A 26,371-nucleotide genomic window follows, 5' to 3' on the forward strand; every position below is an offset into this window, starting at 1 on the left:
TCTTTCCTCCTTTTGAGCCAAAGGGGCTTTTAAAAGGATGTTTGTTTCCCTCCTTCTTCTTTTTTTTTTTCCTTTTTTTTTCCAGGAACAAATGCCAGCTCATAGAGAACTGACTCACCAGTGTGAATAAGTAGTAAACCAGACAGGTTTAATATAGAGAAGGGAAACAACCTCTTATGCTCCCTCCTTCTCTTTGAGGAGGCTTCTTGTGGGGGGCCCTGCCGTGCAGAGACTGGGCAGTGGGAGCTGCCTGGGGTCTGCCTCCTTGTTGCTCCCCTACAAGCCTGTGCTGTGCTGCAGACAAGGTGATTTTTTTCCCCTGCTGATTCAACCTGGAGGAAAATGCCCAGTCTGGGTGTCAGGGCTGAGCTGTGCCAGGTGACTCAGATCAGACATGGAGAGCATTGACCTGAGCTGGTCAGGAGTCTGCAGTCCTCTTCTCTGGCAGACTTAGCAGGGATGGGAGCCTGGGACAAGCTGTGTTGGGACTTGGTCTATTAAAGTCCATGCAAACATCACCTGTGCCGTGGTGTCCCCCACCAAGCACTGTTCAGTCTGGTACCTCCTGCATCCATCCCTGATCTGAGCACAGTGCCAGCAATGGAGAACAGTGAGCCATTGCTGGTGGCTGCCATGTGAACCTCATTGAATGCATGTGTGCCCTGCTCCTGATGGCCTTCCCTCTGCTTTCCTCCCACCATTACAACACAACCCACTGGCTGGAACACTGGTAGTTCCTACCCTGTTTGCAGCCCCTTTTCCTTACCACATCTCCAGGCTCAGCTGTTGCCTTGCTTCTCTCTGCCTGGCTTCCAGCTTGGCTTCTGTTAAGCACTAGGGTCACACACAACGTATTAACGTGCTTAGCCTTTACCCACAACATGCTTAAGCTGTATTCCCAACCCTACCTAGTGTGGGAGCAAGGGGCAGCAACCAAAACCGGGGGGAAAAAGAAATAAAAAGAAGATGGCACTCTGCAAAAAGAAAAAGACACCTTTATTTTTAAACTCTTTCTTTAAAAATGTATTTGTAAAAGTTTACAGCATAAAAATAATATCTCACGGCTATAGATGTGACATAGTACAAGTCCTACAAATACATCTGTAAACCTAGGAGAATGTTAACTCTTTGGTACCTTAGTCTGAACTCTGTTCTTTTTGTCCCTTTGCCCTCAGGGTGGTTTCTGGCAGGTGCTGTGGAGGCAGGTGCTGTGCAGTTCAGAGATGCTGCGGAGTGACAGCGTGAATCCCCTCTTCAGATCTGCCCAGCTTTACACAGACAGACCTCAGGCTTTCCTACAGCCCAAACCCAGAGCCCTGTGCCTGTGGTGCTGCCCACCCGAGCCCCAAGCCCTGGCTGGGAAGAAGGGGAAGAGCCATTTCTCCCTTCTGGCCCACTTCCCCTGGCTGCACGTCTGCACTGCACTTCTGCCTCCCACGCTGAAGGGCTCCACCACAGTCCTACTGAGAGGTGAACAGAGACAACTGAGTTACATTAAAGTCCGCTGTGCTCTAGGATTCTTGACACAACACAAACAAACAGTAAATGTGACACTCTCACTTTAAAAAAACATAATAACAACGCTCAAACCGAGAAGGACAAAAGGCTTAGAAGCTGTGCACACGTCAGTCTGAGAAGCATCTTAAACACCGAAAGAGACTCTGGAGTGTTGCATTAGTTTCTGGGATACACTTAGGTACGTATGAAATAGTGACTGGCAGTAGGATTATGTGTATACTGGTGCTGATAACAACAGACAGCTGCAGAGTAAAATATAATCTACAAATAAAAGATATTGCACTAGAGATGGGCCCAAGCTGTGGCACGTCTCCCTTTTGGAGAGGCATTCAGTTTGGGTCTACCTCCAAAGACAAAAACACATCCAAACAAAATGACTGATGGTCTAAAGTAAAAGCCCGGAGAGACCGGTTCCCTTCAGAATCTCACCGGAGAAATCATGGCTGCAAAACTGCTGGGCTCAGAACAGCCAACATCGCTGCTGGCCCTGTCCCTCTGGGTCATGCCAGGACTGAAGTGTTGGCAGCAGAGAGAGGGAATGGGGGCTGGAGCCAGGTCCCCACGTGGGGTGAGCTTACCCTTCCTAAGCCATCTTTGAGGAGAGATTTCCCAGCTCAGGCTGCAGACTTGCTTTGCAAACTACATTGACAGGGTGGTGGGAATAGTTGAGTAAGGGTGGGAAAGTACCGCAAAGTGCAAGAGCTGGCCCTTGGCATCACAGGACTAACAGCAACTATTTGGTCATACCTCTCTAGAGAGGGGAATGGTACCATTGTGGCATACCTGATTTAAAAAGGAAGAGGGAGGTAGGTTTTGCTGGCAAATTGGATCCCTTAAGCAGCCAGAACACATTTTGATGTTAAGAATAATTAAAATGAATGTACATAAGGGATAAAATGCAATAGGTATTCAAGCGTAGCTAATGCCCAGCTAATAAGACAGAATACTTGAGACTCCCAGCAGGGACAAGAATTAGATGCCCTCTTTTAGGACTGTGGAATAGAGTTTAATAGTGAGAAATTAGTAATTTATCTGTACAAGATGGAGCTTAGCACAGGTTTAGTGAAATAAAGTGAATGGCCAAAGAGAGAGAAGGGTTTTATTGACAGGAAAATCTCTGGGCTGGATGGAGGTAGTAAAAGTAGCTCTCTAGGGTTGCTCTCGATGCCTGAAGTATTTAATATTTTTATTAGTTGATCCAGCCCAAAAATAGTTCGTTAATGAAACGTGTTGATGACCCAACGTCTGGAACAGCAGGGAGTATTCCGGTTAGAAATGCTGGAAGAGTAGAAAGAGTAGAAAGATGTAGGTGTTAAGGTTGGTTAGGGGATGACTCCAAAGTACCGCTATGCTGTGGCTTGGAAAAAGGTAGCGTTATCCAAAGCAACACCAGGCAAGACAAATGCAGGACAGACCAGAAGGTATTAATGCCCTGTGTGAGGTCTAGACTTGACCCGACCTGGAGTACTGGATATTTCTGGTCACACTTGGCAGAGAAAGACAAAGTAAGAATGGAGTTGGTGTGGACAGGAGTGATCAGACGTGCCATCCTATGGGCTCAAGTTGCAGTGACATGCATCCTACCAAGCACCTTGCATGTCAGAAAAGTACAGTGGTCTGACCCCAAGGATCTCTGAAATTATCACTTCTCCACAGTTAGGATCATCTCTGGAACCACAGGAGATGGCTCCTTCAGTACAGACAGGAGAATCTAGTATGGAAACAACAGTTGTCATTCACAGTGTGTTTCCCACAGATGATGGGGAATCTGACCACAAGGACTGAAATGCTCCTCCACCAGCTGCCAATTAAAACACTTTCCCTTAGGTTCACATTTTACCAAGGGCATCAACCTACAAAATATCTACTCCTCTTTTATTTGCACAAATGACAGCATTTCAATGATAAGGCAACATAAGACAGAAGCTGTTTTGCTGTTGGGTATTTTTTTTTCCACCCCCCCAGGCATATCAGATTAAAAGAAGAAAATCAGTGGCTTTGGGGTGCCCGAAACCCAAAAGATGCTGCCCGAGTTTTCCAATTTGCCTGTGCAGGATTTGTGGGATGTAGAGAGAATTGCATGTGGGTAGGGCAACACAAGGGATAATGGGAGTAGGGGACGTGCTGCAGAGCTCCGCAAGGCAAAACTTCTCCCTTTAGATAAAAAGCCCTGCCAGTTCCTGTGGTGTCACAGCTGTAGTTTTGAGCTCTAGCTTTTCTAGCTCTGGCAGGCTGTGCCCAGTCCCCAGACAACTGCAAGGTGTCATGACAAACAGCTTCCCAGCCTCTCCCCCTCTCTGCCTTTTGAGATGCCCCTGGGCTGGTGTTCTGGCATTCTTATTGCTCCCCATAGTCTTGATATTACCCAAGAGGGACCAGTGAGACCCACCACCCTGACAAGGACAGAGTTTGGGCGAACAGTCTTTCACAGTGGAGCCCTTATTTCCCAAAGATAAGACATTAAAGTTTTGCAGCCATAGGGGATACACAATTTCCCAGCAGATGATCTGGGCTTAGTGGCAGTAAAAGATTAATGAGTAGCCATATTGCTTCCTTATACTGGCCCTGGCTAGTGGATTAATATATTTGTTCCCTTTAAATCATCATCAGAGAATAATTAGCTTAGTGCCCACACAGACAACAACACTGGACTGCCCTCTTTGCTACTACAGAGTCATTGTGAGAGCATGTTGTGTTCCCGGCCCTTAGACTCCTGGCTGGGCACAGGTTGGGTCCGGGTGGGAGGGCAGAGCTGTGCCCCAGAACCACAAGTACCTGTAGAGCTTGCGATGCTCTGTCCACTGGAGAGTCAGGATAGGAGAATGGTGACTCAGTATCTGTGAGACTCTGGCTGGTCGTTCCAGGACTTGCCTTTGCTTGGAGGAGAATCCACCCAACAGCCGGAGTTGGGTATTGCAGCTTCTCTACCCCCCAGCAATGGGTTCCAAGGAAACTGTTCTGGTGGCATTTCGCAGAACCATGGTGTGGTTGGTGCTGAGACCATCAGGGAAGTGCTGGTGCGGAGGAGTTGGAACCCACTGCCATCTACAGAGCGCAGAAGGGGAAGAGGCTGGAGCATCTTAGCAATGCGGAAAGTGGTGTCTCTTGTGGAGATCTAACCCACACCTTCCACTTAAGACGAAGATGTGGGTCTGTGAGATGTCTCCTTCCCACAGCGGTTTGATCGCTGAGGAGGACGTGGCAGTGATCTGGAAGATGCTGAGCCACCTCTCTGTGAGGAGGGAAGGGGATGGCAATGGGGAAACGTCTCTGATCCCTGCCTGACTCCGGCAGATGGGAGAGAGGGAGGAATGCCAGGACAAGCAGGGATGTTCCAATGGACAAGTGCGAAGCGTGGTTCTCTGCGATGCCCGGCTCAGCCCCACACCTGGCCTCGCCATGGGGAGATGCCGCCAGCCCAGCTCTGCCTACAGGAAGCTCTCCTCCACCTCGTGGTGCCCCGGTGCCAGCTCCTGGCAGCCCAGCTGCAGGTCACATTCTGGCTCTTCATCCTGCCGGGGGCCCAGGGGGCTGTCACAGGATATTGTAGATGATGTGTTGGCTTCATTCAGCATAGAGCTGAAGGGAGACAAAGGGAAAAGATATGAGAGTCTATGCTGAGTTCCCTGTTGAGACAGGATTCCCAATGAATGAGAAGCACATTGAGCTCCTGGTCAATCTTAGCTGCTTTCAGAGCTCCATATCCCGGTGTGTCCTCTCTTGTCCCCAGCTGTGTTAGCTGACATGTGGGGATGAAACAAGACACCATTTAGCTCACAGCCCTCTGGTTCACCTCCATCCCTGAGAGCTCACAGGGGTGACACCACCCTCCTTCTCTTCTAGTTAACCCAGCCCTAAGCAGAGCATCCCTATTTGCAGCTGAAGGCCCCTTCTTCAGTTTTGGGCAATCCTGGGAAGAGACAGCATTTAGAAATGACTTTTCTACCTGGCACGGCTGATGGAGGCCTCCTGAGGGAGGTCACAGATTGCCTCAGGCTTGGGGTCAGGAAGAGGGATGATGTAGTCGTTCTCTCCCCCGTTCTGGTGCACGGCCGTGTACAGGGTGGGGGAGCTGGGAGGGAGCCTGGCGTTGTTCAACCCGGGGATGGTGGGTCTTGTGCGAACAACAGCAGGGTGGTCGCTCTTCATGAACTCTTCATCCACCTGCTGGTACCTCTGCTCTCGCAGGTTACCAGAAAAACAGGAAGGTCTTGTGAGCGGAGAAAACACACAGATGTGTTTGCTTTCCCTGACTGCCAAGCTTCCTTCCCCAGGGGCTGACATCTAGCTGCATTCAGCTACCCTGACTCCACCACAGACACATCGTGAATGTTTCCTATATGAGTGATCAGCAGCACAATTCCATGGTTCCAAAGCATCAGTCAGCAACAGGCGTCTGATCTTCAGCCAGTTCTGATCTCTGCCATTGCTGACAAACCAGCTGCCTGATGAGGACAGCTGTCTCACAACATCCCCAGCATTCCCAAATCACCTCCTCTGGCCGTTTAAATGAATGTAGCTCAAATCACAGCAAAATGCTCCAGCTCAGCAGCTAATGATGATTAATCAGGGCCTCCAAAACTTCATCCAATGCCGTAAAACCAAGGTGGCATCCCTTCAAAGAGCACTGACCCTTTGCACATACCTTTCTGTAGCAATCCACCAAGAGGTTTCCCATCAGCACCACCAGCTGTGAGAAGGACGGTCTGATCTCAAACTTCTCCTCCCAGCACTTCTGCATGATTTCGTAGCTAACAAAATGGAAGAAAGGGCACGTTGGTGACTTATCAGGGAAAACTGCTCCTGTCCTTTCTGCAGAGCAGGCCCAGGGTTAACACGTGCAGGCAGCACTTACATTTCATCAGAAGCATGGGTAGGTTTGGACATCCGATAGCCACGTTTGATGGCATTGTAGAACTGTTCATTCATAGGCAGTTCAGGGTAGGGAGTCCCTCCTGGAGTAAAGGGAGAGCAGGGAATCAGGCTGATGTAGAGCCTGCCACCCCCACACCAACATGCTTTTCACACCAAGGTTTCCTCTGCTTGCTTTTTGTTTTTCAATTTACCTTTCCTGTTTCATTTGGCTTCCAAGTGGCCACGTCAGCATGGGAAAAAAGGAGACACTGAGTGAAGTGCTACTCTGATGCTGGTAGAGTTGGGACTTGGGGATTAGGATGGATTTCTACCCTCTGCATTTAGGAAAGGATCCTGCTAAAGTGCCACCATTTCTGTGGACACAACCGTGATCTCCAGGACACTTACCTAGAGTGAATATTTCCCAGAGAAGAATCCCAAAGGACCACACATCACTTAGGGTGGTGTAGAGGTTGTTGAAAATGCTCTCTGGGGCCATCCACTTAAGGGGCAAGAAGGTCTGTGAGGAAAAATTGCAATGAGAAGAGAGTTAGCTGCATCTGCAAGCAGAGAGGAGCTCTTGGAGCTGCCTGACAGCCCCAAATATCTGCTGACCAACACTTCTTGGAGGGATCCATTTTCTCTTTCTTACTGCAGGACAAACCCAGCAAGCAGGAGGGAAGAACGGGTGTGCTACATCCATTTCTATCATACAGAACAGCCTGTCTGCTATAATGAGCTGTCACAGTGTGCATCTCTGTTCCCCAGCCCTTGGGATGAGTTCACTGATTGCACAGCATGACCACAGAACTCCCAGAGGGAGTCCAGAACTATCTGCGCTCTGGAAACCTAAGGCTAAGCTGGAGTGGGCTACGGGACAACCAGGAAAGAGCAGAAGCTTCAGCTTTTCCTGTTCCTACTCACATGGCGATACACTAAAATGAGCCTCACTCAATCAGTGTGTGCAGCACTGACTGTGCTGTTCCAGAGATCCGCTTGCATAACAAATACCAAAATAATCTCCAGGAAGAACTGCAAAGAGGCCCAGTTTCATTTCTTGTTTCATAAGGAAAAGAAGCCATATCAAGGCTGGACTGGAAAATCACAGTCTCTCTGCAGAGAGGTCCCCTGGCCAATATGCTCAACATCTGGCTGCCATGCCATGCAAATGGGACAAATCAGGGGGGAAGCTGAGTAGTTCATCGAGTAGATAAAGACAGTTTTGAGGGGCCTGGCACCACTCTCAGCTCCCTCAGACTCAGTTTTCCTATCTGCCAAATGAAGCCAGTTACACATCCTGCTCTGCTTAGGCTTGTGCATCCCCAGCTCCTCAGTGCTGGAGCAGACACACTCCTGTTGAAAGCACAGGTAAGCTCAATAACAGCCCCATCCTCTCTTGCCTCAAAAGACTGGAGATGCCTTTCTGGAAAGTAGCTGCCTGCAGGAAAGCACTTCCTCTTACCCTGTGGTCTGCTGGTTACAGCAGAAGGCTGCGGACATCTTCCCAGAGTGGCCAGTGACTCACTGCACCGCTGCCAAGCTGCCTAACTTTGCATTCCTCCTGCCTGCAGCTGAGGACCAGGCTCAGCACCATGCAGACATCAAGTGCACGATGGTTGGCTGGTGATGGTTGACACCATCAGCTGGGAATGCTGCTGTGTCACCACCTCTGGGCACAGCAACAGACAGGGGGCTTGCAGGGGAGCACGGTGCCAGGCCCAGAGCCCTACAGAGAAGGGGATGATGTGGCTCCGGGTACTCACGCTGCCTTTGGAGATGTAGTTGGAATCCCTCATGATATCTCTTGCCAGACCAAAGTCACAGATCTTCACCAGCTTCCCCTCACAGATGAGGACGTTCCTGGCAGCCAGGTCACGATGCACACACTGCAGGAGGCAGGGCACTGTCATTGGGAGCAGCCCCAAATGGCACAGAGAAGAAGCCCAGCTTCAGCACTAGCCCATTTCTTTTGCTGCAGGGACAGGAGTCATCTCCTTCACCTTTATAGACCTATATAGCTCAAAGCCACTAGAAGGACTACCTTATTTTTGTTGCTTACTGAAACAGACACACTGGAAAGGGCCTTATGTTTGCCAGACACTAACAGTTAGAACAGTAATGTTACCCTATTGCAAAGTAAGATTGTGTAAATTTGGAGCTCCCCTTCTATGCTCCATGGGATAGCACTGACTGTAACTCTTGGAGATCACACTGGCTGGCTGGAGGCAAAGAGCCAGAATTTTTCTCTGCATGTCATTCATACAATCCCCACCCTGTCTCTCATCCCTGCCCTGCATGATGTTTCATTGAGAGACTATGTTACTGACTATCCTAGGCTAAGCCAGATCTTAGGAATCCCCCACAGCCTGGTCCACTCCATTGGCTTAATTACCACTGAACAAGCACTTCTTAAGAGGCTTTGGGAGCTTATAGCATGTGGGGCAATGTGAATGTCCAACGAGAGTTGCAGCTTTGCTCTGGACTGCCCTTTGTTTAGCACAGCAAGGCTATCTGTTTGCAGCCGGTCATCCCAGTAAAGGAGGGTGACGTAACACCACAGCTGTGCTGCACAGGGCTTGGGAGGAGCTCAGAGTCATGGAATCTGAGGTGTGAAACTTGGTCTGTTGGTAGCTGGCATGCAAGTACAATCACACTGATCCTCAGGGCTATATCTCCAAAGGAAAGTGGTTGGCAGCCCTTCCACTGCATGGCCACTTGTCCCTCAAGGAGGTCAGTGTGGACAGAGGGACAATGAGATGAAGGTGACCACAGGCACAGCACACCATTCCTTGCCTCCACGGGCCAGCCTGCATACATACATTTTTGGAAGCCAGGAACTCCATCCCATTGGCCACTTGGAAGCTGAAGCCCACCAGGTCCATGTAGCTGAGGAGCGGAGATTCATTTATCAGCGTCACCCGGTCTGTTCTTTCAGGAGCTGGAAGACAGGCAGACACAGAGGTTGGTGTGACATGGCACACTCACAGACTGCAGCTGGCAGGAGGAACCAGCTCAATGGGGATGGCTCTGCCTCCATCAACACTACGACAGAGGCTGGGGCTCCCAACACGATTCTGTATTAGTCTCAAAGGTGACCTTTACTATATTGACCCCTCCAGTTCTGTAAGCAAAGACATCCTGCACCCAAATGCAAGTTCCTTTCCCTTCCACTACAGCAGAGCTGTTACCTGACGGGGAATAGCTGTCCAGCTCATACGGGGTGCCATAGTTAGAAGACTCGATGTCAGCATACTTGACTTCACCCTTCATATCAGACATGGGCACATAATCCAGAGACTCATCCTTGCTCATGTCCATGTAGCCCCCATCGCTCTCGACAGACAAGGAGAGGTGACTGGAAAGGGAAAAAGAGATTATTCAAGCCCAGAGAAGGGCAGGAGATGCAGACTGTGGGGGAAACGATCTGAAGAACTGCAGCTCCTGAACCCTTAGCCCCAGCACTGAAATGTCTCACAGCAGGGAAAGAAGCTCTGTGGCACATAAATGGCACTGGGGGTCTCCTTCCATAATAAATACTCTGGGGCTTGTGAGCCTGTGCTTTGTTCTTAGGAGGATCTCAGCTGCCTTCAAGTGCAGGGGGCAGCTGTGATAATGTCCTAACGCTGCTCTGTTTTACTGTTGCTTTTGTGTGCTGGAAGGAAGTGCTGCTTTCTTGTTTCCCATGGGAGTGTTTCTCTGCACTGATGTGTCTGCATCTCTTACAGCTGGCAGCTGGATGAAGGACTGTTTCCTTTTCCTCTTAGCACCTCTTGTGCAACTGCACTCCTTCTAGCACTTCTCCCTTAGGCACAGTAGCAACACAACCTGCCCTGAAAATGCACAGCTGAGGTCTCCAAAGACTAAGATGTGCCGAGAAACTCCTCTCTGTACTCAGTGAGTGGCTACTGTTGTGCTAGTAAAGTTAATGCTGCCAGGGAATATTCCCAATTGGCATAGAGCAGCCAGGGTATGTGTTAGCATCAGCCTCTGGCACACACAAATTGCCTCTGCTAAATCCCTGCCTGCCAGGAGCTGTCTGGAGGTGGCTGTCTGGCTAAGGGTGACACTGGGCAACCATGCTCCCTTGGCTAAGCCAGCATTTATTTTACTGGCCTGAAGGAAATGAAGGATTCTTCCTGGCACTACCAGCTTCCCTCATTGGTGTGGGTTAAGATGGTGCAGGCAGCAGGGAGGAGGAGAAGGCTGCTTTCCAGGCACCTCTGCACGTGGTCCTCCTTGATAGTGTTCCCATACAGCTCTGCCTCGCGGCGGGCCTTCTCACCGCAGGACTGCAGGAAGGTGTGCTTGTTGCGGTGCAGGTAGTCCACCAGGTCCCCGTAACGGCAGTACTCAGTGATGATATAGATGGGCCCTGGGGGAAAAGAGCACTCATGTCATCTTTACTTGGCCCTGTTTGCTCCCTGGGGCAGTGATTTTTGTCCCTGAGGGCCATTACTGGATTGCAGGATGTGAGGAAAAGCTGCCTTTTGCTGGGACTGAGCATTGTCAGAACTTGTTATTTCTGTTTGGAAAGGCAGGGAGAAGACAGCTGGCATTCAGTTACCTCCTTTGGTGCAGGCCCCCAGCAAGTTGACAATGTTGAGGTGAGGTCCCAGGTGGCTCATGATCTTCAGCTCGGACATGAGAGCTTGCTTCTCACTGCTCCGGGCAGTGGCTGTTGGGGACAGTTGATGTGAGTGGCAAGGTGAGGAGTGAGCAGCTGAGCATCATCCAGCCTTGTGGTGTTGGGGTGGGAGAAAGGGACAGTGTAGGAACTTACACTTGAGCATCTTGACTGCTACTTTCATGGTGGACTGGGAATGGCTCAGGCCATGCGCTGTTGCCTCCACCACACGTCCAAAGGCACCAGAGCCAAGAGTGCGTCCTGCGGAGAGGTGAGGGTGATGTGATCATTGAGGATAGGAAAGAACAGGACCTTGGGAAAGGCAAGTCTCTTGTCTGAAATGGCACCAGCCACCCTGATGAGAATGGCAGTGGTGGAGAGGGAGGATGTTTGGCACTGTAAATGGTCTGTGACTAATTAAGAAGGGAAGGAGCTGCCAGCCACAGGGAAGGAGAGACAGGAATGACCATGAGCCTCATGCCAAAGGGAGCAGCTAGCTTCCCAAAGCAGCCCCAGATGGTCCCTCTGCTGCAGGATCACCTCATGTCCCAGGGATCTCTGTGCCCTGCCTGGGTTGTTCTCTTCTTGAGATCCCAGACCCAAAACCATCACCCCAAGACAGACAAGGTTCATCAGAGGGACCTGTGGAGCCTTTACCTAACACCAACATGTCCCTGGGCACCTCCCAGCTGGAGTCATAAGGGAGCTGCATGGGATCCACATAGATGTACTCGTGCCCATCAGAGCTCACTGACTCGATCACCTTCCAGCGGATTTCATAGCGAGGTTTCTGGAGAGGGGAGCAAAGAGACAAGGGAGATCTGAGAAGCTGAAGGACAGGGAGGGCATGGGGCCTGTGGATGGGTTTTGTTAGGGAGTCTTTGACCTCTGCAGTCATTGCCACCTTCATGTCTAGCCTACAGGTGGCAGGAGGCCAACAGAGTCCCATGATTTCCAATATGGATGGAACATCATCAGGTAGAAGCTCACAGCTTTGCTCTCCCCATTCACTCTGACACATGGGTACCACTGCAGCAGCCTCCAAATGCTGCCCTTTTTTACCTTCTGCCACAGGACGATCAGGATGATCAGGGAGATGACAGTGAGGACCAGCAGAGCCAGGATGACAGAGATGATGACCACTTTGAATGGCAAGGCTACAACAGTAAGTACAGGGTCAGCAGTCAGACTCTCACCCCCACATAGCCCAGCACAGAGGGCTCCCTCCCTCCTCTAGCCATCGTCCCCTTCCTGCTACACACCTCCCCAAAAGACATCAACCCTGAGGGGTAATGACAGACTGATGATCCATCGTGGACCTTAAATCAGGTCCACACATCCATCCCAGGCTGTCCTCTGGGCTGGAGTCTGACTGGGGACAGTCCTGTCCTCTCCTCTGGGTCAGACCTTCCCAGCTGAGACCTTCCTCTCTGTTATTTGGGAAAGCATGTAGTTGTTTGGGTCTGTGGCACCATCTAGTGACCCTCGGGCTAATAACAAGACACTAGGGGACCTGATCAGTTCTTAAGTCCCTGGAGGGATAGCCCTGCTCGGGAGTGGGAGCAAAATGGCCATGGCCAGTGGGCACGAAGGCTACAGATTGCTCTCAGAGCAGCCTTTCCCACTCAACACAAAGGAGGCTTCCTTTCGGGCAGAAATATCCAGGCTCTCTGCCTGAGGACTGCAGCTATCAGAGGACACTGCTGGCTCCCAGCACCTCCAGGCTGGAGGCACAGAGAGGAAAGTCCATCTCCCCACCTCCGACTTGAACACCTCCTGCAGTGCTCACCATTTGGAACCAAAGTGATGTCTTGGAAAGTGGTGCCCAGGGAGTTTTGCACGGTGCACCTCAGGAGCAGGGGTTCATCCACCCTGTGCAGCTGCAGGGTGCTGTTCACACGGAACACCTGCAGCTCTGCATGGTACGTGGCGTTGGTGTGCAGGCCAATCTCCGCAGAGTTGTTCCCCAGCAGCTGGGTGGGCTGCCCCTGGTTGCCACACCTGGACCAGAGGAGGATAAAGGCACCTAAGGTGCAGCCAGACCCACGTAGCACCATGGGATTTCCAACTGCGTGGGCCAGCAGAACACAGTAAAATAAAGTGTCTATTGTTTCTAAAAATGCATGAGCCCTGTCATTCCTATGGGCTCCATCTCTCTGCTCACCATTTGATGTTGCTGCACGTGGACCAACTGATCTCTGGCTGGGGCATCCCTTCAGCAGAGCATGTTACAGTCTGCTCCCCACTGCTGGCACTGCTGTTTTCCTTGAGATTCACCACTTTGGCTGGCACTGAAACCAAGACACATTGGTGGGAATTAATCCTCAGTGTTGAATGCAGATGGGGAAGGAAGGAAGTTCTCCTAGATCCTCACTGTGACACAGGGTTGATGTGACAGTGAAGTAAGACTTAGAGGAAACGTGCCTTATTTTTGAAACTAAAAGCAAAACCAGAAAGGGCTGAGGTGATCATGGAAGACCACAGATGACCCTATCTATTCTGCTTGTATAGCAGAGGAACTACATAAGGACACCTCTGCATCTGCAGATGCATCTGCATCCTTGGGCCAACACTTGAAGGCTGGTATCTGCCCTGCCTCCTTGTTTCCCTGGCTATAAGACCAGGTGTGAGATATTTCAGGCAATCTTTGTCCTCACTTTAATGCTCTTCTTTTGGCCAAAACCCCCCCTGATCTGTAGTCATAGGTGTAAAGGCTTCAGGCTGAGAATCCTGGAGCAAAGGATGGAGCCACCCCCTGGGACTACCCCCACAATCCTTGGCCCCGTGTCTGCATGCACATCCTCACCATTTATCTGCAGATGGAAGGACAGCTCTTGTGCATCGTCCTCATTTGAAGCTCGGATGGTGTAATATCCTCCTTCCTCCTGCTTCACACGCACCAGAACCAGAGATGTCTGGTACCTGGAGAAGACACAGCCATAGAGTGCATGCAGGAAGGTACCATGTAGCTGACACTGCTTGGAAGGGACCAGCTCCCACACAACTGAGGAATGCACAGAATCCACTCACAGGAAGGTCAGCATTCAGCCACCATCCCGTGTCCAACCACCATCCTGTGCCCAACCACTTTGTGTTGTGAATTATTCCCTCCCTGTCCTCTGGTTAGGAGTGATGTGCCCTCACCTGGTTTCTGACAGGTTCCTGTTGGTGATGGTGAACTCGCTGCTGCTCTCCATGGTCAACGTCTTGTTGTTCTTCAGCCACACAATGTTTGGCTGTGGGTAGGCCTCCACATCCACCTGGATGATGTGGCTCTTGTGGACCTCAGCATACACCGTGCTGGCCAGGTGGGTGTGGAAGTGCACAAAGCCACGCTCTGAGAAGAGGCAAGAAGGATACAGGCTTCAGGGAGAGACACAGTCACCTCTCCATCCCTATGAGCTACCATGGGTCTGGGATCAAACACCCTGAAGTGATGGAGCAGCTCCAGGTTCATCCCTTTAGGTCTCAGGTCCATGCCCAAGGGGAGCATGGGGGCGTGCTCAGAGGCCAGATAACATGCAGGGAATGGGCTGTCACCTTTCAGAGATGGGCAGCTTCCCGCAAAGGAGCACAGGTGTAGGTGGGAGGTTGACTTAAGAACACATTGGCACTGCACAGTGCAAAAGAGCTCTCACACAAACCCTCAAATATATTAGAGTCCCAAAATCTCAGATGGGGGAGTTTGGATGTGTCAAAGCCAAGAAGTCGGCAGGGATGCTATGGGGTGAGGGCTGACTTTTTGCCATGGTTAATGAGGGTGGGGTGAGAAGGGGAGGGAGCTGAAGGCTGTGCAGAGAGAGGAGTTTGCCATTCTGGAGCAACACCCATGTGGGTTGCTGCCTTTGAGAGCACGGTCAGTGACGCACCGATCACTTGGACCGTGATGTCTTTCCGGTCTGTTTTCTCATGGTAGCCCTCAGAGACATTGCAGACGTAGGTCCCACTGTCCTCCAGCTCTGCGTTCTGGATGACGAGGATGGAACGGATGTCATGGCTGGATCCTGGCAGGAAGTCGGTCACTGGCTCCACAGCCTTCCCTGCCTGCACAATGGGGACAAGAGATACTGTGTGTGAAGTCAAGAGCATTTCATGCCAATGGAGGACAGAGCCAGGCTCACGGGGAGGGAGGAGAAGTGGGCAGACCTTGGTCTGTCTACAATGGGGACAAGGAACATGCATCAAAAGCCCCTGAGACAGCCAGCCTTCACACAAGAATCTCCCCACTGAGCCTTCTTGAATGGCAGCAACATCTTACATCTGCCATGACATGAAGCTTCCTGAACATTGCTATGATACTGACGAGTGACTGCCATGGGACACATGGGCAAAGGCTGGGGTTGGTGCACTCACCTGCTTGCGGGGATAATCCCAGTTGAAGTTGACCAGCTCATTGCCGCTGACAGTGCACATCAGGGTGACATTTTCTCCCTGACGCACTATGGTCTGCACTGCACTGATGGAGACGTTCACGGATGAGACTGTTAGAAGTGTCAAAGGAAGGGATGATTAATAAAGGAAGAGATGAGCAGACACCCAGTCCATTTATCTTAGGTGGACTTATTCACTTGAAATCTCTTCTATGAGGTATAGATCTGCCACTTTGGCAGGACCTGTTCTTTAACAGAGACAGGGTTAAATCCAGCCCTTAAATTGATCAGGGATATCACAGGGACAGGAGGAAAGCTTTTCTATCCCATCCCTATTGTTTTGAAAGAATGGCCACAACAGCTACAGAAATAAGCCAAGATGAGGGCAGCTCACCCTGGATCCTGTAGACATAGAAGGTGTCTGAATCCACCTCTTGGTCATCCACGATTGCTTGGCAATAGTAGGTCTTGTCCTCAAAGAAGCCTTTGAAGCCCTGTTGTGGGTCATAAACAGCTGGAATGGGATTCTCCACTTTCTTTTCATAAAGGGTCACCTGCAGCTCTGGGTTGGTCACGCGGCATGGGATGGTGGCCTCTGTGTAGCCCGTGATGAAGATGAAGAACTCTTCGGAAGTGATTGCAGGGAGAAAAACTAAGGAGGGATCTATAAGAGAGAGGGGTACACTCATTACACCACGACCTCTCCCACTGCTTGCTCCAGCGTGCCACACGTGGGCCTTTCCACATAGAGACAAGGATGTGCTGTCCCTTACCTGGAACATAGATGTAGAGAGCTTTCCTCTCTGCTCGCTCTGGAGCCTGGTCGGGGCTGTAGAGACACGCATACTCCCCTGTGTGACGGCCTGTCACGTTCCTGAGGGTGAGGTTGCTGACGAAGACCCCGTCCCTGTGCTCCAGCACAGCAGCGAGAGGCTGACCATCCCTCTCCCAGACCAGTGCGCTGTCCCCATAGCACATGAGGGAGAAGGTGCTGTGAAGGCTAAGGACGAGCTCAGCATCTTCAGGTTCGATGTGCAGCCCACTGTCCCCAGACGTTACCACCAACAGACCTGGAACAGAGGAAGAGGTGAGAGCACATTGGACATCTCTGAAATCCAAGGACTAGTAATGCCCAGTGTCATCAGGAGGTGAGGAATAGGAGGCTGGCCTGGGAGGGATTCAGGCACCCACTGAAACAGAGGGTGCAAACAGGGCTGCTGTGCTGCTGCTACACCAGTGCAAGGGACATCCTTGGCGAGGACAGGGCTGGAAGCAGGGGGACCTAGACATCTCCCAGATGTTTGCTTGTATACATCCCATGCACTGGGCCTGAGGAGCTGACAGCATATAGTCCTGCTGACCTAAAAATGAGCTGGTCTAATAAAGCAGAGGTAGGTCTCAGCTGCATCATCAGAAGCTCAGAAACGCCATGCCTTGGTGGGCAGGGGGAGAAGGAGATGAAGGAATTAATTCCCTGCTCTGCTGGCTCCCTCTTTACAGAGATAGTGCTAGACATGACACAGGCTGGTCTGAAACAACATTTAAGAGAAAGCGAAAAAGGAATGAAAGCAAAGCCTTGCAGGAAATCCTATGGAAGCAATCGAGCAGGCAAGGTCTTCCTGAACAGCTTCCCATGTCTCCTGGCCTTTATGCTTCATGCAGATGTCCCAGTGGGGCTGGGAAAGTGCACACGCTCCCCCACAGTGTCTCTGTGGATGGGGTTAGGGTTAGAGTAAGGGTTAGAATTAGGACTGTGTCAGCAGAGCCGGTAGACCCAGAAAGAACGGATGCAAGCAGTGCAGCCCTCTGCCTCCCTGTGCCATTGCCCATCTCCTCATCACCCCGGTGATGGAAGCATCCCCAGACAGCTTCCCCATGAGGGGCCGAGTCCCCGATCCCATCTCCCTGGGCCACCACTCACCAGTGAGGATGAGGAGCTGCAGTGATGCCTTCAGAGAGGGACAGAGCATGTTGGGCTCCACGGCCCAGTGGCCCAATCCTGTTAGGAACAAAGCAGGATTAATGCAGCACCACAGGGCTGAGGGTCCCCTCTCCACCTCCCCACTCTCCAGTTTTCAGCCTTTCCCTCCTGCTGCTGACCTGGCTCTCCCTCGTGCTGGATCTGCTGAAGGAGCAGATCTAAGGCATCTCCTGCTGGGAAACAGGGACTGGGCTGGAGGCTCCAGGAGCTGTGTCAGCTCTTGGTCATCACAGCTCAAAATGCCTCTCCCCAACCTGCAGAGCACTGCCTGCCTCCCTCCCTCTGCCTTTTTTCCCTATTAGTTTTCACTTCCCTCAGTCCCAATGAGATAAAACTTGCTAAAAAACAGACAACCCCTCCAGTCCTCCCACAATTTCTGCTTCTTTCAACAAAAGAAAATGCATCCAAAAACATTCCCCCCCCCCCCCCCCCCCCTCGTAAAGAACCCCCCCCCAAACCAGAGAATTTCTTCTATTTCAATAAATATGCATCTTCAGGGAATAATTTTGTTTTAAAATCCCTTTTATCAACATTTCTCAAGAATTCCTTTCCATGGAGCATGCCCAGCCCTTCCTGATGCAAACTGATAGCCCAAAAGATTCAGGGCCAGAGCTCCCTAACAGCACTGGAGCCATCCCCTACACAACAGGGTGGCAGGCACAGAGTGGGCTGTGATTCAGGGACTCCAGAGCCAAAGCTGAGGTTCAGAGCTCTCACATCTTGAAGCTGCTCCCAAGGCAGACCCCATGGTGAAGCCCCCCAGGACCCTTGAGGGCTGGTGGCAATCTGAACTTAGTGGCCCAGCCCCAGGCATTGCCTCTTACTGAGTGGGTCTGCTGCCTCTTGGCCCTGAAGTGCCGTCTCCCTTTGCTTGATGTTGGGAGGAAATGGTTGTTAAATGACGTGCACTTGTCAGATGTTTTTATTATTCTCTTGCTTTGGCTCCAAATATTTAAAAAAAGAATAAAGAAAGCCTGATCTACCAGCAAAACCCTCCAGGCCTCCAGCTTACTCAGCAGCTTGCCTCTCCCCCTCCATAAAGCCCCTCAGTGACTCCTCTCTTCTGCATTTGCTGGGAAGGAAGACAGCTCTTAAAGGGAAGACCTGGGGGCGGATGGAATGAAAAGGATGGAGGGGAAATTCAGGCTGTAAATGGACACAAGCTGCCTGTCAGAGAGGTCCGGTCCCACCAGCAGCACCCCGGACTCTGTAGGATCCCTGCCAAGCAAACCAGTGCTCTGCTGGATCCAGGCTGCAGCGAGAACCAAGAGCTCTGCAGCCTCCGCCTGCTGCCGCTGGCTGCCTCCCCAGCATTCAAGGCTGGTTTTAATAAAAACGCTGGTTTTGCAGAAAGCCTTTTCTCTCGGAGATGCTTCCTGAGCAGAGTGGGAGGGTGGCAACATCTCGCGAATAGCTGTGACCTCTCCCTTGTTTGTCTGCTCCGGTTGGGGTGAGAGGCATGCTTGGAAATGCCGAGCTCTGCTTGCTCTGCAGAGCCTGCTCAGCAGACAGACAGACCTTCCTCTCCTTGACACAGCAACGTGTGCTCGCACACGTGCACAAACAGGCATTTCACAAAGGGATGTAAATGAACCCAGATCTCTGCCAGCCTCGATGATGTTTGTTTCAATCCTCAGCCTCAGATTCTGTTATCTGCAAGAACACCAAGATGCACCCTATGAGTGCCAGACAACGACCCGAAGTGAGAGTGACGCTACCCAGCCATCCAGAATCAGGTACACAGATGTGATCCCATCCTTGGACCCAAACATCATCACCTACACAGTGCTCAGATGCCATGGATTATCTCCTTCCAGCCCCACGAGTGAAAATGGGGTCACAGACCTCTCAGATTCTTACACCCTTCCCATGGACCAGCAGCTGAGCAACCTTAACTATGGGACATCCCGTGGGCAAGATCCCCACCCTGCAGCAATGCCAGCTCCTCAGCAGGCACCAAGGAGACATCCCAGCTCCCATCACTGTGCTGAGACCCTCCACAGCCCCTCCTCCCTGTTGCAGTCCCCAAGTGCCAGCACAGAACCTCCCCCTGCCCCTCTCTGGTGCTGTGACACAAGGGCAGGCTGGTCGTTTTCTCTTGAGCTGTGTTGTTTATTATTCTAAGAGAGGAATTTGGCTGGGAGAGGAGAGGGCGGCCATCAGGCTGCGCTTGGAGAGCAGGAGGTGTGAGGGGCAGCTGAGGGCCCTTGGTTTGTTCAGCCCAGAGCCAGGAGGTTGTGGGGGGACCTCACTGCAGCTCACAGCTCCTCATGGCAGCCTCAAGGATGCTGGAGGTGGGGAAATGCCAGACCCAACCTCAGCTGGGGATGGTCTCATCCCTACAGAGGGAGGGTCATTCCTCCACCATCTCTGCCACCTCTCCCCATAACAGTGCCTTACTGACGATCTCAAGCTTCACCAAACCTCATTCATCTATTACTGTTCCTCCATCCCAGACCTGTATCTTGTCTGAACAAGAATGCCCAAAGCACACTGTGCGGACTCAGCCTTGAAACCCTGTTGGTATTTGACAGGACAAGGGGGAGTGGTTTCAAATTCAAGAGAGGAGATTTAGACAGGATATAAAGAAGAAGTTTTTTTACAGTAAGGATGGTAAGGCATTGGCACAGGTTGCCCAGAGAGGTGGTGGATTTCCTGACCCTGTGGACACTCAAGCACCAGGCTCAGAGCCGCTGATGTGGGTGTCCCTGCTCATTGTAGAGGAGTCAGACCAGATGACCAGCTTTAAACCATGGGACCAAGCAACACCCTTACCATTTGCTACCCACTGCCTGAGCACTCCTTGACCACATTCCTTGCCACTCACCCACAACCAAGCAGAGAAACTACACAGGGGTCCCACAAGCACCCCCAGTGCTGCAGGAGCTGGGAAGCAGCCTGCCAAGATCCACACAGGGAAGGGAAGGTTCTGCACATCCTGCAGCCCCACAGCTCCTTGAGCAGAGCTCAGCTCCCTGCGACCCACAGCCCACCAGCAAGACGTGTTGCTTGCTGGAAACCAGGGTGCAAAACCCTTCTCAGCACAACCAGCTGCCCTCGCTTTTCCTCTCTCTTTCCATTTGCAGCCAGGCTGCGATTCCCGGCGCTCCCACTGTGCTCGCTGGCCCCGCGGTCCTGCCAAGCAGGCAAAGGACATCTGGTGTGAATTAGCGGGAAGTTAAACACACTTTATTTTTTCTTTGTCTAAACTCATCTGAGTCATTAAGTGAGATCATGGATGCCCGCGCGCAATGAGAAAGCCCTGCATGGATCCCAGGATCGATGCCCAGCACAGCCATAGTGTGGGGGCTCCTCCTGGCCTGGGGAGGGGAGACATCCCACCCCATTTAGAGGGGAACAGCTCCCCAGGCAAAGGTTGCTGAGACCCCAGCATTGCTTGTCCACCAGTGAGACTCCCTGGCCTGTCCCATTTCCCTCTGCCACCCTCCCCCCGCCTCTGCGACTGCTTCTTTCCCACCCTTTAATCTAAATAAAACTGAGCTTTTTTTTTTCCCCCTTGGCTGGAACTGGCTGGAGTTGCAACATCTCTCCTCTGGGGTCCCTCGGCTCCCATGACACCGCATTTACTCACAGGCCAGATTATCATCACAGAGCCCTTTTTTTTTCCCAGCACATGGCTAGAATTAGGCAGCGCGCACATGGGGAGCCCGTCATCCCCAGCCTGTAAACAGCCGATGATAAAACACAGAGGTTGGAAACCTGAAACTGGAGGGACTGGGAAGTCCTGGGGGTCCCATGGGCAGTCCCTGGAACACAAACCTCCTTTTGCACATCAGCCTGCAGATGCAAACGTGGTCCTGATGCTTTACCCCTGTGCTGATGACACTGAGGGATGCTCAACCCTAATATCCCTTCTTTCCCCCTCTGGTTTAAGCCCATGGGAGACAGAGGAAATGAGTGACCCATCTAAGCACAAGTTCAGAATAAAATGAAACATCTGTTTGGAGCTGGGCCAGCGTTATAAATAATCCCCCAGCCTTGAGTGTTGGTATTCGTGGCCCTTTGGGTTGCGCATGCTCCCCCCGCTTCCGCTAATGGAAAGAAGGCCGGGCACGGGGCTGCTCCCTGGAGCCAACAAACCTGGCCCAGGCTGTGGGAAAACCCTGGGAGGGAAGCAAGGGGCTCAACTGAGGTCAGGAAGGAGGGATGGGATGCCTTGCTTTTTGCTTGTTGGTCACCTGGACCAAGCTGTGGCATCACACACTACGCAAGATGCTTGTGTGAGCAGTGGGATCTGCTGAGCCCCAGAGCTCACTCCCTGCAGGCAGTGACCCCAACCCAGGGGTCCAAATGTGTCTCTCGGGAGCATTTCACGCTTCTCCGGTGCCCCCCTCCACCAAGCTGCCCAGGGTCATCCTCCAACTCCTCCATCATCCCTGACAGTAAAGACATCTTAGGAGCAAACACCACAAGCAACGTGAGCAATGAATGTGGGTGCAGTGCCCCCAGCCCACAGGGCAGCACCCAAACAGCTCCTGGCATCACTTCATTGCCAGCCCCAGGAATAGATGCCTCCAGCCATGCAACAAAACCTGGGAGCTGCTGGGTAGTGGCTGCTTGGAGAGCAATCTGTCCCCTCTGTCCTCAGGCTGTAACATCTGGGTCACCTCGGGGTGTCCCCATCCACTTGCCTGATGCTTTTCCAGCTGTGTAGGGGTGGAGAGGATCAGGGGAAGATGCAGGGATGAAGGCACCTCAGGCCTTTCCTCCCTCCCTTGCTTCAGCAAAGAAAGCTAAGTTCTTTGCTAAGGTACGTGCACCCTGTGTCCCCCACTGTGCTGGTCTGGGGCCAAAGGTCCTGGATGGCTCTAATTAACCACTAACCAAGGGGAGAACAACAGATAGAGACATCCCCCTGTGTTCTGCCTCCCAGCATTGCTGCATCCCCAGCCCCACGACCCTGCAAAGGGAGAGCAACCTGATCCTCAACTGAAAATGTCCATGAGATGCGGGTGCTGCCAGGGAGGAGGAAATAATTCCCGTGGCTGCATCGGCCCTTCTCTTCTCCGCTGCCTGCGAGGGACCCGAGCTTAATCACTTTGTTCTGGGGTTTTAGGCTCTCGTGGCCAGGATTAGCCACATGACAGCTCTGTGGTCGGGGATGAGGAGCAGGACCCAGTGTGTCAAAGGCAGCAGCACACGTGAGGGATGGGGCCTGATGCAGTGCCCTGCTGCTGGGGCTGATCCCGCACCCCCTGCTCAGACCCAATACCACATCCCCTCTCCTTGCTGCAAAGCAGGGACAAGCTGCCAGCTCCCTGTGCTGCAAGCTGGGGCCCACTTCACAGAACAAGAGAGAACACCCCAGCTTCTCTCTGCATCGATGCTCTACAAACACCTCCAAAACCCCACGAATCACACAGACCCACCACCTGTTCTCTCCAAACCCGGCTTTAAAATCACCAAGTCCTACGCCTGCCAGAGTTTGCCTTCCTGAATCAGACCATATTCTCCCCATCCGCTCCCACACTGGAGAGAGAAACTTGGCAGGAGAGGACGGGACCCTCTCAAGGAGTGCCCTGAGCAGAGCAGGGTTCTGTTCTGCAGCCATTCGCTCAGCAAACCCTGAAACTGAGGTGACTTTCAGTTTGCAAGTGGAGAATGTGCTTTCAGAGAGCAGAGCTTGCAATGGTTTATTTTCTGCTGGCCCCGATTCAGCCAAACCCACAAGCAAACATATTTTTTTGTATAAATAAGACAGTGTGTCTCGCCAGTTAAAGCAATTCAAACATGAATGTAGCAATTTAATTGGTGCCAATTACTGTGTCTCAGTAGCATTAAGATTTCAGTCACAACCTCCTTTGCATGGCAGACGGGCCAGGAGGGGGAAGGAAGAGGGAGAGCAGGATGGGGCCCTGCTCCTTGCTGTAGTCCACAGGGGATGCAGGGAGAAGTCCCCATCCTTAGCAGGGAAGGCACCTCCTGCACATCTATCCCTGCTTTGCAGCAGCACCGCACACCTCCTGCTTGCTTGGCAGCATCATTTCTGTGCGAGATTTCATGAGGAATATTGAAACGGTTGTTCAATATTCCACAGCCTGTGTCCCAGAGATGAGGAGAAAGAAGAAGGGTGTAAGGGCCAGGACATCACTGCCAGCATCCCCTGCTATAAGGAAAGGGACGGACCCATGGGACCCCCCTGACCTGTCCCAGTGCCCCTCTGTTCATCTCTGGCACGTGTCCCCATCCCTGTCCCAGCTGACTCTGCTCCAGGAAAGTGCTGCACTTCCAGGAAGGGCCGTCCTTGCAGAACAGGACAGAGGTGCGCTTGGCTCAGGGGATCCTAATTAAGCAAGCCCTAAAACAAGCCTCATTATGCCCAATCAGCCTGGCAGAGCAGAAGAAGACTTCTGGAGGCACCCCAGCCCCCCAGGGAACAATCCCCGACCTCTACCCTCCCCTCAGCTCCTCTCCAGGGGATTTCTTCCCCTCATTTCAAGCACAAACAAACAGACTGCACAAAATGCCCCAGCCTACAGTGATGGGATTCATCCAGCCCACTGGTCCCCAATGTGTCCCCAGCTCTGGGCCAAAGGCAGCACCAATGCCACCACCAGTGGCTGAGGGCCAGCAGTTGTTCAGCCACCACCACTCCTGCTCCCTGCCCTTTGCTGCTGCATGCAGGGAGATGCTTGGCCATCCAGCACTCATCCTATTTCAACTTGGCATCTGCTGCTGGAGAGCATCCCCTAATGTTTGATCCTCACAGACACTTCTTGCCCTAATCCCAGGGATGTTGTTCACTCTGTAACACTACTGTTTGGGATACTTTGAGAACCCACCAAACTGGAGCCTGAACGATACCAAGAACTCATTGCCCTGCTGCAGCACCCATGTCCCCCCAAACCTGCAGTGCTGAAGGTGCTCTGCCCACCAGAACTTAGTCCTGCACACCACTACACATTGACCTTTTCCTTTGCACTCCCCATGCACAAATACTTCATGCTACCATTCCAGCACCCACCCCTATTTAGAGCCCCCTCCATCAGCCCCCTGCAGCCTTTTCTGCATGCTCTGAGCCCCTTCTGTGTCTTCCCCAAGTCTTTCTCCCATGTCCATCCCTCAGCACTGCTCTGCGCTGGCTCTGCCCCCAGCCCTGCTCCTTCCAGTCCCACAGGAAGCACTGCTGGTTTCCCCATGCCGCGCTGCAATCTGGTTTGTGTCCAAAGCCTCCAGATCCTTTCCCACAGCACAAACTGCCTGGGCTCTTCTCTCTCAAGATCATGTACAGACATTTAATAGTTCCTCCCAAAGCTCAGTGGGCTGCTGCTCCCAACCTGCTCGCTCCTCCCCGAGGATAAAACCACCCCCCTCTCCATATTGCTCATGGGGAGATGCCCAGAACTGAGACCAGTAGGACCCCCCTGCAAGCACTCAGGACATTTGGTGGCTGTTTCCCAACTGCAGCCCTTAGTGCTGAACCCACTGCTTTCAGCTCTTTGCCTGATGCTTTAGCAGAAGCCCCAGGTGATCCAGGGCAGGGATGGAGCAGAAAATATCCCTTTGCACCCCCAGCTGCACCTCCCTGCTGGCAGATGAGCACAGGAGCAGGATGCCCTGTTTCCACAATGTCTCCAAAAGTCCTTTTGTGACTCACAGCACTGCAGGACGTGCAGACCAGGCTTTGCTTCAGACCTACCACCACCTGATTGCATTGGAGACCCCAAGGACAGCTGAGTGATTGCCCACACTTGTGCAACCACTTGGAGAGGCCCACCCTGAATGGGTGCAAGCACTGAGCACAGCACACAGATGTCCCCTCCGTGCTGGCCTGGCCCACAGGGATGGGGGGGCCACTAAGAGCAATGAGTGGAGAGGGGTGGCACCAGCTGTGTTTGGATGCATTATTGCTGCTCTGCCTGATGCAAGCATGGGGTGAAGCTGAGCAATGCTGCACACAGCAAGGACCTGCATCCCTGTGCCAGCCTCCTGCAAACCCACCCTGGAGTAGTGTGGAGGTCAGCAGGAAGCCCCTGCTGCTCCCTGCGATGCTTTGCACCAAACTCCCCATGGTTCCTAGATGGGGCAGTCAGGCCCTGCAGCCGGCATCCACTGCACCCAGCTCTGCTTGCAGCCCCTGCCTGTGACAGCACAGTGGTAGTTCACTGGGGACAGGCAACAGCCCTCTGACAGCCCAGCACATCACAGGGAAGGACCTGAGGCTCCCCAGGGATAAGCAGAGGTTCCTCAAGCCCTGCCACAGCATCCCTTGGGGGAGTAGAGGGGAAGTTACCCAATATGGCTTTATCCATGGGATGCCACCACCCTCCCAGGGCTGGTGGGCCATTTCAGGGTGCCAACCCCCACGTTATCCCCATCAGCAAAGCCCCTTCAGGGGTCCTACATCCCACCCCGGCTCCCTGCCTTACCTCACGTGGGGTCCCAGCGGGTTAGTGCCGCTCCGCGCGTCCGCAGCCGCCCCGAATTCCTTTCTCTCCTCCTCCGCTCTCTTTATCTGCAGCCTGCGGAGGCTCTTTGCCCTCCCAGCCTTCCCCAGCTGGCAAGGCTTCCCCGCATAGAGGAGAGAGATGAAGGGGAGGGGGGTGGGCTGGGGGGAGGAGAAAAGTAAAACAGAAAGGGGTGTGGAGGCTGTGCCAGCGCTGGGGCAAAGCCAAGCCGTCGTGCTGCGCCCTCAGCGCATCGCAGCCCCCCGACGTCCAGCGGGGCGGTGTGCGGGGTTAAATACCGCAGGAGGAGGGGGAGGAGCGGCGGGGCTGCCCCGCAGCGGAGTCCGCCACTTCCTCCCCTCCGCCCTCTGCGGGACTCCGCTTCGAGCCAAACTTTCGCTTAAAGCCCAACGGAGCGGCGGGATGGGGAGGGATTAAAAGAAAGAAAGAAAGAAATAGAAAACTAAAAAGAGGAAAAGCTCAAGTGGTGCCGACAGAGGGGAGCGGGGCTGCGTTAGGGCCCCGCGAATGGGAAACAAAAGGAGCCCGGAGCTGCCCGGCTCTGCCCTTCGAGCAGAGCTGCTCCTCATCTCCTTGTGCTTGCTTTCAGTTCTGG

General features: G+C 52.6%; 1 protein-coding gene across 1 annotated transcript; it reads right to left on the bottom strand.

The window, feature by feature from the left end:
• Positions 1–975: 975 nt before the first annotated feature.
• Positions 976–26,134, bottom strand: PDGFRB (platelet derived growth factor receptor beta). The gene is made up of 23 exons (XM_015875829.2): positions 25,738–26,134; positions 17,288–17,365; positions 16,140–16,436; positions 15,761–16,030; positions 15,350–15,477; positions 14,866–15,040; positions 14,141–14,333; positions 13,803–13,918; positions 13,161–13,287; positions 12,786–12,997; positions 12,059–12,153; positions 11,654–11,786; positions 11,153–11,257; positions 10,937–11,047; positions 10,591–10,744; positions 9,561–9,727; positions 9,192–9,310; positions 8,136–8,258; positions 6,781–6,892; positions 6,374–6,473; positions 6,164–6,269; positions 5,465–5,694; positions 976–5,097 (listed from the first exon to the last, which is right to left on the bottom strand). Exons 2-23 carry the CDS (start codon positions 17,334–17,336, stop codon positions 4,947–4,949), a joined length of 3,273 nt encoding a protein of 1,090 aa, XP_015731315.1. The 5' UTR covers positions 17,337–17,365; positions 25,738–26,134; the 3' UTR covers positions 976–4,946.
• Positions 26,135–26,371: the final 237 nt, after the last annotated feature.

Source organism: Coturnix japonica, chromosome 13 (assembly GCF_001577835.2).
Source record: "Coturnix japonica isolate 7356 chromosome 13, Coturnix japonica 2.1, whole genome shotgun sequence".
Classification (NCBI taxonomy): Eukaryota; Metazoa; Chordata; class Aves; order Galliformes; family Phasianidae; genus Coturnix; species Coturnix japonica.

Coding starts and splice junctions, on each gene's coding strand:
- PDGFRB (XM_015875829.2), bottom strand. CDS start 17,336: ATGCTCTGTCCCTCTCTGAAGGCATCACTGCAGCTCCTCATCCTCACT. Junction 16,031..16,139: donor TCTCTACATCTATGTTCCAG/GTAAGGGACAGC, acceptor TCTCTCTTATAG/ATCCCTCCTTAGTTTTTCTC. Junction 5,098..5,464: donor GCCTCCATCAGCCGTGCCAG/GTAGAAAAGTCA, acceptor GTCTCCCTTCAG/CTCTATGCTGAATGAAGCCA.